The sequence below is a fragment of the Thermobia domestica genome, chromosome 5 (assembly GCF_964235325.1).
Source record: "Thermobia domestica chromosome 5, izTheDome1.hap1.1, whole genome shotgun sequence".
In the NCBI taxonomy this organism is placed as follows: domain Eukaryota; kingdom Metazoa; phylum Arthropoda; class Insecta; order Zygentoma; family Lepismatidae; genus Thermobia; species Thermobia domestica.
The window spans coordinates 186,872,946-186,892,711 of record NC_137458.1 but is presented as its reverse complement, the minus strand read 5'-3'; the positions used below and the strand labels follow the sequence as shown (position 1 = coordinate 186,892,711).

General features: G+C 36.7%; 1 protein-coding gene across 1 annotated transcript in view; it reads left to right on the top strand.

The window, feature by feature from the left end:
* Positions 1–19,766, top strand: part of Abcd1 (ATP binding cassette subfamily D) — a 632,582-nt gene that overhangs the window by 190,245 nt on the left and 422,571 nt on the right. The window contains exon 4 of the mRNA XM_081759525.1: positions 6,274–6,389. Coding sequence (XP_081615651.1) covers positions 6,274–6,389 — 116 coding nt within the window. The remainder of the gene's footprint in view (positions 1–6,273; positions 6,390–19,766) is intronic.

Below are 19,766 nucleotides of genomic sequence, written 5' to 3'. Positions count from 1 at the left end.
GTAGCCAATCAGACGATGGTAGAAACGAGAGTAGCCAATCAGACGTGGCGATGCTCGGTTCCTTTTTGGCTTCACCAATTTAATAGGATGAAGATACATATGTTCAGATCCTCTGTTTATAACATCCTTGGTCTACGTGCACTACCAGTTGAGAAAAATGCCTAAGACTGGTGGTCTGATACACCCAATATTATATATATATAAATCCTCTCCCGCTTCCCTGCATTGCACCGTCAAACTTAAATGATAAAAGTCATCCCACGTCCGAACTTCATCCAAGTTGAAAATTTGAATGAGATCGGTTCAGTGGTTCCAAAGATATGAAGTTTTACTAGCATATATTTACCCGCTTTGCTGAGTGAAATGAATAGTTAAATGCATATTTTCGTATCTCATGTGTTTAGTATCGGCAAATATGACGTTTTTGTTTTTAATGGCATCAAATTAAACGGGAGGGAGGCGCGGTGGCTCAGTGGTAGAACGTTCACCTCCGGTGCTTAGGGTCCCTGGTTCGATCCCAGCTCGCGCCATATGAACTTTGTGGTGGACAAACCGTGCTCGTGGGTTTTCTCGGGGTTCTCCCGTTTCCTCCCTTTCTTCATTCCACCATTTCATTCATTTCTCATAATCACCGTCTCCTTTAGCCTAACCGGCATATCCGTGGGACGTAAAACTCAAAGATTTCATTTCATTTTTTTTTCAAATTAAATGGCATCGGAAAGATCATTGATCACCTCGGGGACCCCGAAAACCATGAATTCGACACTAATATTAATCGTTTTCGTTCATTTTATTATCTCCCCCTCTCCGAAGTTACGGGGCAGAATTTGGTTTTAAACGGGATCGGAAGTGTCATTCTTCATCTCAGCGAGCCTAAAAATTAGGGATCAGACACTAATATCGGAAAATTTTGACCGTTTTTAATTCTCCCCCTCCTCCTTTCAATGTTGCGCGGCACAGCATCGGATGTGTCACCGGTCATCTCAGCGACCCCGGAAACTATGGATTCGACACTAATATGGGTTACTTTTATTCGTTTTATTTATTTCTCTTTCCCCTCTCCCAAGATGCGGGACTGAATTTGGATTTAAACAGCATAAGAAGTGTCACTGTTCACCTCGGCGATCCCAAAAACTAGAGACTCAACACTAACATCGGTCATTTTCGACCATTATATCCCTCTCCCCCATGTTGCGGCCCATGTCATCGGAAGTGTCACCGTTCATCTCAGCGACCCCAAAAAATGTGGATTCAGCACTAATATCGGTCATTTTTTTATCATTTTTAAACCTCTTTCTCCCCCTCCCCCAAGTTGAAGATTTGAATTTGAATGGGATCTAAAGTATCACAGTTCATCTAAGCGACCCAGATGACTATAAATTCGACACTGATAGTGGCCATTTTCGATCATTTTTATATATCTCCTTCTCCTTCAACTGGTAGGGTTAATTTTGGATTTAAACCGGATGAAAAATGTCACTGTTCATCTGAATGATCCCGAAAACTATGGATTAGACACTAATAGTGGTCATTTTCGACCATTATTATATACAGCTCCCCCTCTCTCTCAACCGTGCTGCGGCACACGGCATCAGAATAGTCACTGTTCATCTCAGCTAATCCTAAAAATATGGTTTCGACACTAATATTAGTAATTTCCGATCTTTTATCATGTTTATTCCCCTCCCCTACGTTGTATCCTCCCCCTCCCCAACCATGTGGGCTGAACTTGGATTGAAACAGCACCAGAAGTGTCACTGTTTCTCTCATCGACCCCGAAAACTATGGATTCAACACTAATAGTCATTTTGATCATTTTTAAATTTCTACCCCCCCTCCCCTACGTTGCATCGTCAAAGTGAATAGCCTAAAGCAAGCCCTGCCCCAAAACTCATGTATGTGGAAATTTTATTGAGATCGGTCAGGTGGTTCAAGGGTGATGAAGTCACAAAGAAGTCATTTTTATTTTTTACATATATTTCCCCCTCCCTCTCCCCTATGCTGGCTCGTCAAAGTGAAACGATAAACAACACTCAAGGCTCGACCCTCATACATGTTGAAAATTTGATCGAGATTGGTTGGGTGGTTCAATAGTTATTAGTTTTATTAATTTTTACTCATAAGTTCCGCTCCCCTTCCCCTTCCCTAAGATCTACCGTTAAAGTGAAATTACAAAAATGTTTCCAGATCCGAACCTCGTGTATCTCAAAAATTTTATTGAGATCGGTCGGATAGTTCATGATTTATTAACTTACAAAAATTGTCACTTTCACTCTTATATAAATTGATTTTTACATATCTCCCCCTCCTTCTCCACCCCTACGTTGCTCCGTCAAATTTAAATAATAGAAACGACCCCAGGCCTGAACCTCATCTACGTTGAAAATTTGATCAAGATCGGTCGAGTGGTTCGGGAGTTACTAATTTTTATTTATTTTTATAGTCCCTCGCCTTCCCCCATCCCTCAGTTCTCCCATCAAAGTGAATAGCCTAAAACCAGCCCAGCTTCGAAACTCATCCATGTTAGAAATTTTATCTTGATCGGTCAGGGGGTTCAGCAGATTTAGTCACAAACATAGTGATTTTCAAGTTTATATATATATATATATATATATATATATATATACCTCTCCTCCCCTCTCCCTCCCCTCAGTTTTAATAAAATCATTTTAGGCATAGGGTTATTTTGACGTAAAATAGACCTATTCATATCCGAGCTCTTACCGTGAATAATTCGTCTGCTAAAGCTGCTAATTTTGTTTAACATTTCAACAAATACTTGATTGGCAACAATGGTGAACGCAGCTGCTGGGAGTTTAAATTACTCTAGTCCCTAGTTCCAGCTTGGAACACACACGTTCCAGCTTGGCACTGCGTCGGAATACACACCGATCGAGAAACGAAATTTTTCAGTTTGAATACACACTTTACACACACAACTGGTTGTATCCGTATAAACGAGCGGAGTCAAAAGAACTCTCTGGGGTCCTGCACGCATTAAAAGTAAAAAACATTTCGAGCAACCACTAAAAAATGCTCGCTTTGCAAAAATTGCTCATAGTGCTGCTGTGTAGACCGATCGACCTACAAAGATTGGCGGGTTCACCAACGCACTCCCCCCCCCCCACACACACACACAAAACTACACTTGCTATGGAGATATATGCAATGTGATTATTTAAAAACTAGTAAATGATGCGGAAATAGCAAGCAGGCTGTCAAGGTGCGTCGAGTTTGCGCAGGAAGCCATAGTGCCCTACATCGAAAGTTTTGCTGTTAATTCCGAAAAAACGCAAGTCCTTGTTTTCCTTTCACCTAAACGTATAACGCCGAATTCCTACTAACGTTAATCGCCGCGTATCAGTTGATAGGCGGTTTACTTGAGCAACCGCTTGTGTTACCTAGTTCTGTGTAGTAATCGAACGCAAACTCACTTGGTAGCATCACTTTCAGAAACTGGCTCTGAAAGTCTCAACAAGATTAAATTTTCTACGCCTCCTTACGGGCTAAAGGCTGAGTACTAAAGATATACAATTTTTTTTCTGCGAGCTTTTCTCAGTTTTGGTCATATTGCTCCGTGCCACGCTTCCTGTAAGCTCTACGAAAACTTAGAAGTTATGGAACGCCATTTTATTCGCCTATCATATGGGATTCGCTTAGTGTGTCCAAATTACAGATGTACCAATACATAGACTTTTCAACTATTATCGATCTTCTTGCTGCACTACGGGCTACTCACATTTAATTCCGCATTTCAAATGCTCATCTGCTCTATCTTGACATTATAAGTGTTAATTCCCTTACAGATGCATCCTCTCGTTAGCAGCTCTAACCCCTCAACATCCTCATAGATTTCTATGTTCACACAACAGACCTTGGCACAACGGAGAGATATTTATTTGTCGTCAGAAATTGTCTACCTCGTATTTTCCCATGTTGTGCTTGTTCTTTACTCATAACTAACATTGGGCTTTCATTATGTCATACTTCAGTCTATTGACACTCCGAGACAGAAGATCTAACCATCATGTGTCTCAGCTAATGTTCCCAATGTGAGTTATACATCAATATACTTCATATCGTTATCATATGGTATGTCTAAATAAATTTAAACTGTAATTACAACCTCTGACAGTAAAGTTCGGTGAATGATCATGAGTATTGAAAGTAGATGTATTCTTAATGTAACCTACTTTACTGTTCTTTGAAGTAGTTTCCTCCCATGGCTATGCGTTATTGAGAACGGCTGTGCATGTCTTAAAAAGTTCAAGAAAAATATTGTTTCGGGGTGGTGTTCAAGACCCTCGTCACGTTCCATACAATGTCTGTAATATTCTCAGGTCTTACACTTTCGATTTTGAGGCGTTGGAAGAGAAAGATACCTGAAGAAATCGTTTGGTTCACGTTCAGTTGCACCATCCCTTTTACTTTTAGCCGGGAACTGTCGGATGATAGTGGCTGTGTCAAGGCGAACATTGTCGGGTGCGAGAAACTATAAACCTTGTTGTCAATACTGGGGTCGTACTTGTCGGAGACGTTTCATGAAATGTCTCAGAATATCAAGATACTCAGCAGCAGTCAGTGTTGTTCCCTCCTGTAGGAATTCTTTGTGGATCATGCCATTACTGTCAAAGAGAGTGATGCGCATCATCTTGAGGCGTGATATTTCCAGCTTGACCTTGTTCCGACGGGATGAAGAGAAGGGCGCCATTCGATCCTTTTGACATTTCGTTTCTTCAGGATCGTACCTCACACACCAGCTCTCATCCTCGATAATGCGTTTCAAGAAATTGTGATCTTTATTTGCTATAGCATGTAAAGCATGAACACGTGGTTGATTTTGCTCTTCTGTTAAATGATGTGGTAGTAGATGATAGCATGCTTCCTTGTTCCAAAGTCCTGGGTGACGATGAGTCTTACAGATTCATGGTAAAGGTTTAGTTCCTCACCTCTCGTTCGCATCTGGTCAATGTTATTGATTGCGAGCAGTTGACAGCTTTGCGTTACGAGGAGCATCAGAAACACCTTGCATCTCTTCTCAAGAACGGCTGAACCACTTCCAAACACACTTCAGTACCAAGATTTGATTTCCGTAAACTTGTTGCAGCGTAGCATACCATGCTTTTTGGCTGTCTTCCAGGCTTAAAATAAAGGTGTAAATTTATCCTTTATTTTACGGAACCGGACGTACTACCAGACAGCTGATAAAACACATATCACACGGAACATTGTTGATTCACAATTAAGCAATGCCGGTCTTCCACTGTTAATACCTGTCGGTGTTTGTGCACGGTGACTCGTTTCACCAGTATTTCTAAGTCAAAAGCAATGACTTCATTCGTCGAACGTTATTGATATAAGTTGTGCGTGTATTTGTATAGCTCACCATTAATGTTCTATCTTCTACTGCTTGATTTTAATGTTTGGTTTCTCACGAATATTAATTACGTATTTTTTATTATTATTTTCTCTCAATTTCTTGTTGTTTATTTCTATTGCACTTAGTCAGTCTGTTGTTACTGTTTACACACTATGAAAATATATTGAAGCCTTTACCAAAGAGAGAGCATACCCCTCTAATGGCTGGGTTAGATGACTAGCATATCAATCTCAGTGTGATGAAAAACATTTTAAAATATTTCACTAACCGAATCCCTTAACAATATATTAATAATAATAATAATAATAATACTAGAAACCGTTGGGGAAAACAGATCAGTTAATGTTATATTAACAAGGTACAACTTGTAACTCTACTAATTTCTGGAGGTAACAAGTGTGCTACTCCCCAAAATTTTAAGGTGTGTGAGATTTACCCATTCCAAAGAATAGCAGGCCAATATCCCTAAGTTATCTCGTACCAGATTACTAATTTCCTCGCTATTTTTAGTCACGTGATTCTCAAGAGCCAATCGTAGAAAAATGTCACATACGTCGGCAGGTATTACTGTATCGTATTTTTCTCTCTCGTTTTCCGGGTCTGTTCAGTGATTTCCGATCCAGAGCTGTATATTCGCAGCTTGTATTTTGTAAACGAACGACGTGTCTGGTGCATGCTTCACGGTTATTTGTAAATATATCTACAAATTAATCAAAAATTTGCCTGATGCAGCTCAAGTGTTTGTTTGCATGTTGTTCAAAATATATATCATTTAGTCAAATTATAACAACTCAGCAAAGTAGTTCAATGAAAGAAATTACAGAATAATTTGTCTATATTACGTGGTAAAGAGAAATTATAATATATATATATATATGTATAACTCATTTTAGAGCAAAGTGAATCCCCAGACGGCGGAGTTAGTGAAAGAACACAGTACTTTACAACTACACGAAATCTTCTTGTTTCTGGCGCAGATGCTGCAGAAAGACTGATGTCATCATACAAGGTGAGTATAGTAAAACATAATCATCATCTACTTATATTTCACCCAAATGCAAACTACAGTATTGTATTTTTAGCATGTAACTGATATGCATAGACTCTGTGGATTTTAGTAAAATACTAAATGCTTCAGCAACCTAAGGATACATCAGCTTATGTATCTCCACTAACAGAGTAAAACAGCATGGTTGAGAGCGTTTCGGTCCGGTACTTTCTCGACACACTCACTCTTACAAGCCCTTTTAGGGTTTGTGTTACTAAACAAAAGAGATTAAAGGCTCGTAAATGTTAATGTTTTGAAAACGTAGACGCCACTAATATCTGTAATTTTAATATAACAGTTGAGTTTTAGAGATGGAGCAACCAATAGATTTAACCTTGGTGGACCGTTGAAGTAACGCTTACGTCATTCATATTTTGTCGACATACTTTGTTTTATGCATGATTCATTTAGTTATTTCGATCTTCAACTAATAAATAGGGTAGGGTTTCACCTATAGGGTTGGAAAATCGTCCTTCATTCATTTTCAGTAAATTTGGGTTATATACACTGCACTTACTTCCCGTAACAGGTTTGTCAAATTCAAGCCCGAAATTTGGCAACTGGTAACTTGAGAATTAAAGGTCTCAGCTCGACCAAATTCCAAATGTTGGTAGACCTTAGCAATCTTAATGTGCATTTGAAATACCGTAGTGTACATGCACTTAGTTCTTGCGTTATTGAGTATCGAATGTGGGGTGTGGACGCAAGTAAGGGGTAGACTATTACAAACTTAATATGCATGTGAAATGCCGTGTGTACATACATTTAGTTCTTGTGTTATCGGCTATCAAACTTGGAGTTCGGACTCAAATAAGAACTGGGGGTTTCGACTCAAGTCCAAACCCCAACTTCGATGACAAATAACTCGAGAACGAAAGATCTATATGATATATATGCAAATCTTAATGTAGTAAGATCATGAAGGTCTGTCATCATGCCAAATTTGGTCAAGATCAGATGAGTTCCATTAATTCCTTTCAGTGAAATTTGTTGATGTCGCTGAGTTCAAACCCAATTTCGATAGCAAATAACATGGAAACTAAAGATCTGTACACCATAATATTTCATAGTACGCTCCAATAGGTACATAGCTCGTCAAGATCTGATGAGTTTCATTGATAACGATATAATTAAGTGTCTTCATTTCGATAAGTCCAAACCGAAATTTACTAAGTCAATAACTCGAAGAAAAAATAGGCTGTATACCATAATTTTTCATTAAGCTATTAAGCTACACAATGCCTATTATGACACTAAATTAGGTCGAGATCAGATGTATATTGTCGATAGCTCATCACAGATAACATTTCACTAAATGATGGCCAATGATTCAGGACCCAAAGCACGGTACCCTATAATATTTCACACGTATACTACGGTCGTCACGCTCTATCATCTTCCCAAATTTGGCCAAGATCGGACGAGTCCCATCAATCGTGTGTCAGTGAGATTTCTTGGTTTCACTAAGTTCGAACCCATATTCGATGGGAACAGCTTGGAAGCTAAATAATCTGTATTAATATTTCATGCTATGCTGGAATGTGTTACTACTGTACCAGGGTTGGTCAGGATTGGATGGTTTTTATCAATCGTGATTTAGAGAAATTTCTAAATTTCATCGGTCCAAATCTAAATTTGGTAGTCAATAAATTAAAGCCAGTGATCTTTATACCAATTACATTAAGATCGGATTTGTATCGTCATTGCAAATCACATAAAACGTTTCCCTAAATCGAACCCCAGTTTTGGTGGCCAGTGGTTCAGAAACCAAAGGTCAGCACAGCATAATATTTCATATGTGTACTAAGGTTGTCACGTTCTATCGTCATCCTAAGTTTGTCAAGATCGGATGAGATACATCAATAGCGTTTCAGTGAAATTCTGTGATTTCAATAAGTTCAAACCCGACTTCTATGACCAACAACTCGGAAACTAAAGATTTGTACATCTTAATATTTCATACCATCCTAGAACGTTTTACTACTGTACCAAGATTGAATGGTTTTTATCGATCGTGATTAGTGAAATTTCTTGATTTCACTAACGATGGATGTGAGTGATCTCGAACACAGAACCTCATGAAAATATAGTTAGATTTTAAATCGCTCATCCCAAAAACAATGGTATTGAGTCCATGTTTGTTATTGTTTGCTAGCGCCATTCGATGGTGGCATGTAGTACCTGCACGAACAAGTACTTTAGTTGTGTGAATAGTATAGCTGTAGTAGGAAGCCTTCTTTTCGAGTGTTCGGTTGTGGGTTAGGAGTGTAAAGAGTGTACGAAACTTTCGTCTGCAGAGCAACAAGAACTTTCAAGTGAAAGGAGCACGAACCATCTTCACCCAAAATGTCGAGGGCCAGTATGTTACAAGATATTGATGACAACATACTGGAGAAGTTTATGAATACTATTACAATCGTGGCTTCAGCTTCTGTAGCAAGTTATGAAACGCTATAAGTGCGTTTGAATTAAATCAGATTGCAAGGTAGTATTAGATTATATGACTAGCAAAAGGTGAGATCAAGGTCACTTCAAAGGAAACAGGCTGTTACACTTACAAACGAGAAGAGAGTATGTAATGTCACAATTTGATAGAGCAAGATGGATCTGTTGTTCACTATTGGCAAGTGGAAATGTAAGCACTAGAAGCGTCTAAAGAGGTTGACCTAAACAATTTCACACCTTCGATTACATTTCTCAACAAACTTAAGGCTGAAGATGACATTTCTTCCACGCATATTACTATGTTGATCACACGTAAGGACATACAAGATCATAGTATTCGTCAAAAGGCAGAAGCGTTTGAGGAAGTAAACAAATATGTAACAGACGGAAGTATGGATAAAGAAAATGTTTGGAACAGTGACAAAAGTCAGTTTAATTATTAAATGTCTTCATTGTCAATACTGTCTCACAGAGGCGAGAAAACTGCAGCTGGGTGTTGCAGTCTGGGAATAACTCTATACACAGCTTGGAATTGATATTGCATTATCAGTGAGTGGCAAATTAGCTAACAAGCTCTATATTTGTTTTCAAGAACCACAAGGACTTGTGGCCCAAAGAAACTTGAAAAAAGATGTCCACGAAACGTTCATGTAGAGGCAAGTTAAAGTAGCAAAATGGCGAAAGAGCATGTGAAAAGTTTTCTGATTTCCTCCTTTTTGACCATGTACGTGACGATGCGAAGTCTATTGCTGTGTGATTCCTGGTCAGGCCATAAAGATCATACTTGTTAGATTAAAGTTTTCCGAAAAAGGATGTTATGCTCAAGACATTGTCACCGCTCAAGACAACAAAATGTTGTTATTTCTTGATATGTATTTCTTTGGGCAATATAAACTCTACGTGAGAAGGAACCTTGATTTTTAAAACTGCAATGTAAAAAACCACAAGTAAAGTTACACGATCGTCATTTCATCATCAGACTTCACTCTGTGCTATATCATCAACTTTCCACAGCGAAGTAATAGCCTGTGTAACAATACGTTTGGCGAAAGGCGGATTATTATCTTAACATCCAATACCATCCTTTGAAAATGTATTTTGTGTGGCGTTTCATATTGGACTGCTTGAATGCAGAAGTGCTGTTGAATGGGAAAAGTGACTTTAGTCAAATGTGCATTTTGTTCTGTTCTACTTTGCTTTTACCACTTTATTGAAATCCCACACCTACACTTCGATACTGAATAGCGGGGAAACACTATCAGATCAGTGGAAAAGGTTTGTTGTTCAGACAGCGTAATTATTTTAAGGAGATCGAATAGCGGTCACAATGTTGTAATGTGATTTTTTTGGTCCTATTATAATTGATATTTTTTTTCTTCGTGTTACCGAAGTTCACCTCTTAGACTTTTCGTAGGTCATTCAAGTATCTCTCTTGATAAAACGCGCAGTTTTGCATGCGAATGGCTCATACCACTGTTTTGGGATGAGCAATTTATATTCTAAGCACAATTTCGTGCTGTTCTAAGCGTTCAAGGTCACGCACATGTCTGTAAGTGTTAACTGGCATTTGGTGGCGAATAAACCGAGAACCATACACCATAATATACCATAATATTTGATACACATACTAAGTGTACACGAGGTCTGCTATCGTACCAAATTTCATCAAGATCGGATTAGTATCGTCGACCACATAATATTTCACTAATTTGAACCCCAAATTTGGTGGAACCAAAAGCCTGCATGTAAAAATATTTAATTTGTGTATTAAGGTTGTGAAGTTTTATCATACTAATTTTGGTCAAGATCGGATAAGCTTCATCCATTGCATACGGTATGTGCTCTCTTTGTACATAACAGAGAGAGAGAGATAGGATCAAATGAAGGACGAGAATGGCGATTTAATAATACTTAATTAATTTAATTTCAAATGAAAGAACATTATAGTATGGGTACTGCACCTGGAATTATCTAGGGTAGATTGTAAATGTTTTGTTAGCTCTTCTCCAGTTTAACCGTTTTTTGATGTCTAACTTTTCCTCATCTTTAGTTGAAAGATGAACGATGTAGTTTAGAACAAACTGGAATTGTTTTCCTCTAATATTTGCTACCTGTATGCTACAAGATCAATGGTGTTTTCTAATAAATAGCTAAAATTTCTTAGCATCTAGAACCTTTTTGTTATATTTTATTTGTACAGACGTCTAAATATATGTAACCTTAAAACAAGAGAATCCCAAGGCGAGGTAAGAGCTCTAACACATGACATAAAGGATGTAAGGTATAAGCTCTTTCTGCAAAGGATTCATTACGTAAGAAGGGGAGAACTACCACGAATATAAAAATTGAAGAAAGATAAATAGTTTTTAAGTGTCCAATTAGATGCCGTGTTGGGAACCACAGTCACGAGTTCACTTCTGCGTTATGTGGAAACAGTTATATTTATTAGTAGTGGGTAATTAGTTAGATTAAGGCGGCAGACTACTAAATATTTTTGAAAAACTAATAATTTTTCTTTTCCCAATTTTTCGTAAGTGGAAAGGGGTAATGAAATGTAACTTACTACAATAATAGATAATGTTATTCTACACCCGAAAATACGAATCGGAAGAATTTTTAGTGTTGCCATCCATAGAAATTACAGTGTGACCAGAATTTGAATTACTCAAAAATCTAGGTAAAGGCAACGACTAGAAAAATGAACTCAACGGTAATTGATGACTTATCATGCTGTCTACCTTTCTTGTTTACTACTTTTTAAATAACATTTCTATTTATTTTATAAAACTTACATAAATTATTACAAAATAAATAAGTTATTACAAAATAAGTAGAAACATTTTTTAAAAAGTAGTAAAAAAGAAAGGTAGACAGCATGATAAGTCATCAACTACCGTTGAGTTCATTTTTCTAGTCGCTGCCTTTATAATAGATCAAAATTACACTTTATCTTCTTTTTTGTTTTCATCTAAATTTTTATCTTTGATAAGAAACAAAAAAAAAACTAGTTGGTTACACTGCTCTTGGTTTCTTAGTTTTGTTTCCCAAAATTCTTGTTTTCTTATATATATACGGTGTAACAAAAAGGTACGGCAAAATTTCAGGGGTGGATTCCGTATAGGTAGACAAGGAAAAAAGTTTATATTACCATATGTCAGGAAATGCATCGTTACAGAGTTACAGTCATTGAGCTCCAATCTTCATATAAAGGAATGTAATTGGGTGCAGTCTTCCAATTAGTACTGAAACGAAGTAGTGAACGCTGTGCTGTTCTAAGACATTTTCTCGAGGATAGTTTGATTGAGCTTGTGTGTGAGTGTTTGATATTTGCTAAAGATTTTCTTACGACGACTTTCATAATGAATCGTTTCGGAGTAGCACGTTCTGGTGGAGATAAATTTGAACTTATTTTCCTTTTCGAAGAATGTGGGTCAAACCATTGTGCGACTGCTAGAAGATTTAATGAATTATATCCCGAACATACTCTCTTCAGTATGTGCGTCATTGTAAAGAAATTTCGTGAAACAGAAAGCCTCAAGGACCGACCTCGTTCAGAACGACCAAAGCTAGATGAACACAGTGGCCGAAATTATAGGACGCTTCACTGCGAACCCAGAAATCTCAATGAAACAGGTAGAGAAAGAAAGTTACATCCCACGAAGCTCAATTAGCGAAGTTCTGAAAACACAAATTTCACCCATACAAAATGCACCTGGCGCAAGAGCTACGAGATGATGATTTTGACAGATGGGTCAAGTTTTGCGAAATCATGTGGCAGAAAATTGCACAAAATGAGAATTTTTTGGAACAAATCTGTTTTAAAGACGAAAGTTCCTTTCCGTTGATCGGAATGGTCAATATACATATTGTTCGATGTGGGGGAGATTCGAATCCGTATGTTATCAGGAAAGGGCACAATCAAAGACCTGAGAAAATAAATGTGTGGGTAAGTATTTTAGGTAACCATGTAATTGACTCTTTATTTATCAATTCAACAGGTGATGTGTAGTTGCAGCTTCTACGGGACACAGTGGATCCTTTAATAACTAATCTAGTGGACCATGCAATGGATCAATACAGAGAGGTTGAATTTGATACGGACACTGTAGTTTTACAGTACGACGGATGCCATACACATTATTGTCAGGGAATTCGTGAATACCTATACGAAATCTACTCAGATAGATGGATAGGTCGTCGTGGCCCCCGCGATCTCTCGATTTATCTTTCACAGAGTCTCTACTGAAATTCCAAAATTAAATTTCTTACTTTTTCGTGGCCTTTTCTTTACCAAACCATAAAATTTCGTAACATTCTCAAGAGTGAATTTGGGTACAAATTAGGCCGAATTTTCATGCATGTGATAGAAGCGTGCTTTGCTTGCGATTTGGTAGCATCTAAAGCCGACCATATATATTTTTGGCGATGAATTTTGCCGTTTGTAGAACAAATTTTTCTAGTCTGTACTTATATTTGTACAGATCCAAAAAATCGTAACTTTTTCTTGACTTTCATGACCGTTTTCTGGTTTCGTGACTTTCGTGACCGATACACACCGTGTATAAATGACTTTTCTATAGGGTCATGTAAAATCTATTGTTCACAAAACGCCACCTCTATCGAGGACCTAAAAAATATCGAATAACAACAGCCCATTATGACATTTTCGAGGAAATATTTAGGCAAGTATGGATGGAATTTCATAACTGTCTATTTCACTGTCAAGAAGTGAATGAAGCTCATTTTGAACATGTATACTAACGTAAGTAGTATAATACAGTATTTGCTTTATTATGTACATTAAATGTTTATACAAAGGTTATTTATGCCAATTTAACTAATTTTAAGGTAATTTCGAACTGCATATGGGGGTTTACTTTTCAATAAGCGAAACTACTTGTCTACTACTTGTCCTACATGTCTGAAATCAAGTTTATCTTATAGTGATTACCACTTCTCTAAACTACGGTAGTACTGACCCCTCTTTCTGATGTACATATTCTCACAACTCTTTACTTTCATTTTTGAAAAAGACATTTCTTGAATCCCAGCGCCTCAAATCTGTCTTCAGCATTGAGGGGAGGGGGGGAGTAAGACTGTTCTCATTTTTTTTAAAGCGATGTTCAAAATATTTATTCAGTTGAAAAATAATGCTGTGGAGGATCAGGAGAGCAGAGTTGTCTTCAACATCGGGAGGCGGGCAGATTTCAGACTTATTCTACGGAGACACTAATTTCATCTCACTTTCCTTTGTGGAAATCGGATACAAATCATCATATTTCTCCATAAAAAGCACATGTCAAATCCGATTTAAGGTTGGGGGGACAGTCCCCCTCAGTTCCAAGACTGTTGGGGACATGTTCCCCTCATCCTCCCCCGGGATTTGCGCCAGTGTTAAAACCTTACTCTCATAGCAATACAGTATAACAACAAAATGGGCCTCCGTTTACAAAACCAGGGGCAACATGCACAGAAACAACGTTTCCACACAATAACTCATCATTTTCTCGTTTTACTAAAGTATTTACGATACTTACACCTGACCTAATAATAATAATAATAATAATAATAATAATAATAATAATAATAATAAACGCAGAAGGATCACATTCACAAGCCATAGATATCTAAAAGTCACATACGGCCTTCATTCCAAAATTTGAATTCACCGCCAATTTAGATGTCAGCAACTTTCCCGTTCAAACTACTTGACCCCTTTGCCATTAGAAATGTTCAAGTTTACCCCCTTATTTCTGTTTAGAGTATCTGAAGTGGAACTTTTATAGCATACAATTTGAATCCCTTAAAATAGTGACGGACGTGTTTCTGCATTTTCTCGTATTCGCAGTCGTTTCGCAGATACACGGGGTGGCGCGACTTTATGGACACGATATGTTAGCCGCTAGTTAACCGCCACCATTTTAGATGGGGTCAGCATAGCGACTTGAAACTTTCAGCAAAATATTTCTTTTGTCGAGACCTTTCCAACTGTATATTACTTGTACTCGATCCCCTTTGACATTTGAAATTTTCAAGTTGATCCCACGTACCTCTGTATGGGGATGGACCTATTATAGCTCAAAATTCAAGTCCCTCACAATTGTGACGTACGTGTTTTTGCGTTTGTTTATATTAGCAGTAGTTTCGAAGATACACGGGGTGACAACGTTCTTTATGGACACCCTGTATATCTCTATCTATCTATCTATATCATATATATATATATATATATATATATATATATATATATATATATATATATATATATATATATATATATATATAATAAAAGGAACGAAGAATTTAGATGAAAACAAAAAAAAAATTGTAATTTTGATCTATTATAAATACATTAATGTAACTAATTACCCACTACTAATAGATATAAGTGTTTCCACATAACGCAGAAGTGAACTCGTGACTGTGGTTTCCAACACAGCATCTAACTGGACACTTAACAACAATATATATACAGGGTGGACAATTTATCTGGAACATCCATGATAACGGAGAAACCAGAAGACTGAGAAAAGCGAAACTTTACATGAAGCAATTATAAGGAGGGGGACATCGTTTAACGTATTAAACAACACCAACCGGTGAACAGTGTTGATATCCTAGTATAAAGTTATATTTTTTCAAATAGCACTACGTCAGATTATTATATATATCAGATCAACATGTTGAACGAAAACTTAAAATATCAGTTATTATTCAGTGTTGCAAACTAAGGATGTTATAATATCACGAACATTCAAAGTTTAGAAGCTTCTATCACACACAGAGCACAATGTAGATGGACAACACAATGCACATCGGAAATACCTTAACGTTGGATACTATTTTCATGGTATGACTTGTTTTGAATGAATAGCAATGAAGTTACAAGGGTTTGAAAATTTGAATTTTCTCAAAAGGCTTTATTCCGAAAAAATCTTAGGTAAGTATCATATCTAATTACTTGTGTGGTTTGCAATTGGCAAACAACTCATTTTGCCGTTTACAGCACTTTGATATCCCAAACCGTTCCGAAGATATGATAAACATTCATGAAGTTCGCAACACTGCTGAAAATGGCGTATTTCTGGACAATATTTAAATTGATTGTTGTTTTCTTTCTCTTTTATTGCATTGCAGGAATAACTTTTAGTAGGTGTAATTTCAAGTCCTAGCAATTACATGATTTAAGCAGTGGTGCAAACTTCAGCAATGTTCATCAAAATGCGAAACTTTATTTGAAAATTGCGACAAAACGCGAAATTTTCAAATTCTTAGTGCGAAAAACTTGTGCTCCTACATAGGGTCAATTCTATATTTGTCTGAAATTCTACTTTCCGCAATGCATGAAAAATTATATAAATAAGTATATTAAAATACATCACTTGTATATATTTTCATATAATCATTGCAGAACATGAGTAATTATTATGTTTAAAATATAACATCTCAGGTAGGTGTTCACAAAACGTCATACGTGAATGTTAAATACAAATTAAGACAATCGTGTAATAGCAATAAATAACTTATGTAGTGTCTTTATTTGCAGCTATTTGTCATAAAGAGTTTACTTCTCAACATTCTTACAGCATGTCATTTACGTTCTTGAACTACATTCCTAGGCATACAGAAACAGTATAAACACAGAATATCCAAAGTCAAATCGTGTTTCGAGACAAAAAAACTCAATAGCCCCAAAACGATCACAAGAAATTCGTGAACCCCAAAGATCACGTGAACAGACTGGAATTGTCTTTATGAAGCATTTCACAACGGAAGGTCTTTAATAGAGTTTTAATTCAATACTCTGATATGCTTTTGTAATATGCAAGTGGTGATGCCGAGATCTCTCTCTCTCTCTCTCTCTCTCTCTCTCTCTCTTATTTGTATTTATGTATATAAAAGTAAGTAAGTAAGTAAGTGTGTGTGTGTGTGCGTTGGTGAACCCGCCAATCTTTGTAGGTCGATCGGTCTACACAGCAGCATTGTGAGCAATTTTTGCAAAGCGAGCATTTTTTAGTGGTTGCTTGAAATGTTTTTTACTTTTAACGCATTCAGGACCCTTATAGGGATCCCCCCGCGAGTTCTTTTCACTCCGCTCGTTTATACGGATACAGCCGGTTGTGTGTGTAAAGTGTGTGTTCAGACTGAAAAAAATTATTTCTCGATCGGTGTGTATTCCGACGCAGTGCCATCTACGTGTGTGTTCCAACCAGGAACGAGAGCAATTCAAGCTCCCTGCAGCTGCGTTCACCATTGTTGCCAATCAAGTATTTGTTAAAACGTTAAAGAAAATTAGCAGCTATAGCAAGGAATCATTCACAGTAAGAATTCGGATATGAATATTACGTAAAAATAACCCTATGTTTAAAATGTTTTTATTAGAACTGAGGGGAGGGAGAGTTGTGTATATAAAAATAAATCTATATATATAAAATTGAAAATCACTATGTTTGTGACTTTAAATCTGCTGAACCGCCTGATCGATCTCGATCAAATTTGTAACATGGATGAGGTTCAAGGCCGGGTTGGTCTTAGGCTATTCACTTGGATGGTAAAAGTGAAGGAAGAGGGGGAATGGGTATAAAAAATAAATAAAACTTAACTCCCGAACCACTCAACCGATCTTGATCAAATTTTCAACATAGATGAGGTTCAGGCCTGGGATCGTTTCTATGATTTAAAATTGACTGATAAACGTATGGGAGGAGAAGGAGGGGGAGGTATATAAAAATCAATTTATATAAGACTGAAAGTGACTATTTTTGTAACTTAATAAATCTTGAACTATCCGACCGATCTCATTCAAATTTTCAATATACATGAGATTCAAATCTGGAAATATTTTTGTAATTTCACTTTAACGGTAGATCCTAGGGAAGGGGGTGGGGAGGGGGACATGAATAAAAACTAATAAAACTAATAACTTTTGAACCACTCAACCAATCTCGATCAAATTTTCAACATGTATGAAGGTCTGGCTAGTGTTGTAAATAGAAAAAAAACCGTATTTTTTCAGAAATGTACGTTTTTTTAGAAAAAAAACATTGCCTCTCGTTTTTTTTCTAAATTTCGTTTTTTTTCAAATAGTCATTTGTAATGTATCTTACGTCTATTTAAGTATTAAATATTTTTATGTAGGTATAATCACCATAAAATGCAACATAAATTAAACGCTAGATACTGACACACTACAAATATTTTACAACTTACATGAATACGATACCTATTAACAATTCGGGTTTCAGCAGTTTTCATCAATATCAACTAAGAAATAAAAGTAGAAATGAAATTTTGTTTTTTCGTGAAAGCAGGCCTTAAATAAGTACGAAAATAATGTCACGAACAGTATAAAATTCAAATAACTTGTCTAAAGGTAAAAACTAATACTAATTTGCCTAATAGTATTTTTCTAAATGTCATATATAAATAATTTGTCGACTAGATATATATGATATGCAGAGCCGGCTCTACCATATATGCAACACGTGCATTTGCGTGGAGCGGCAAGTTTGGATGGTCCGGCAAAATCTCTCATAAGTATATTATTTAAATTAAATATTTCTTGTTGGAAACAGATTTCATGATGATGGTAGTTACATTTACTAAGCTGACATTCTATTTGAATACTACATTCATAAATTATGTTTAGGTTGCATTAGTTTAAGGCCACATGGACAATGCTAAAGCAAATGCCCAAATAAATCCGAGCACAAATTGCTTGATTGTTGCCAAATGCAAGAATTCAATTCTCGAACAGTAGTGAATATTTGTTCCATTTAGTAAGTTATCACAGTTTTGATATGACAACTAGTTTTGTTGTTGTCAGAAACAAGTTCCTTATTATTTAAGATAGAAACAAGTTTTTTTTTTTTTTTTAAAGTTAACAGATATAGAAGAGAAATCAAGAAATCAAGATAAAAGAGCTAGTTGCACTGGAATTGCAAACTGAAACATTGAGATTGAAGCTCGATAGTGAATTATATAAAAAAGGATTACCATCTTTCCTCTGCAGGTGTGTTTGTTTTATCTTTCACTAACATAATAGATTAATATTTAAAAAAAACAGACACAACGGGATTGCATTCTTATAAGTATTTAAGCCTTTCTGAGTGCAACTGCTCTTACCCTCACCTTTGTTGTACATGCTGGAGTAGCATACTTAAAATCATGACTTTTAAGATTTGTTCTTTCTGGAGAAAGTGGGAGGCGGCAAATTATACCATTGCATGGGGCGACAATTTGACTAGGACCGGCTCTGACAACATGTATATAAAAGACATGAATATAGGATGACACAATTTGAAGTAATGCAGGGTGTTTCAAAATTAATATTAGGGTTTTGAAACCTTGTAGTATCTATTACAATTAACTTACAATTATGAATATTATATCAAATGAAAGAGCAACTCAGACAATTTTGTACGCACGCATGTGCATGCATTGTTTCTTCTGTCTGACGTTAGAAAGAGCAAGCAGCAAAGATGTAGACTAGAGAGCAGAAAGTTTTTTGTGTTTTAATAAAAACTGAATCTGTACAGTGCAACGGTCTGTGTGAAGAATATTAAGGAGACGTTTGCAACTATGTACTTATCGTTTGCAGTTGCTACAGGTCTAAAGCCTACAGACTACGGTTTACGTGCCAATTTCGCAAGTGAAATATTCCTGCATAACAATGAAGATTTTCTGGATCGTGTCATCTTCAGTGATAAATCGACATTTCACCTAAGAGCTAATGTGAACACTCATAATGTTTGTATCTTGCCGTCAGCAAATCCTCAGGAGATGGTACACTTGAAACGAGACTCCCCTAAATTGAATGTGTTTTGTGCCATATGGCGGAAAGTTTATGGGCCTTTCTCGCCTATCGACTAGATGTGTGCCGTGTGACGAATG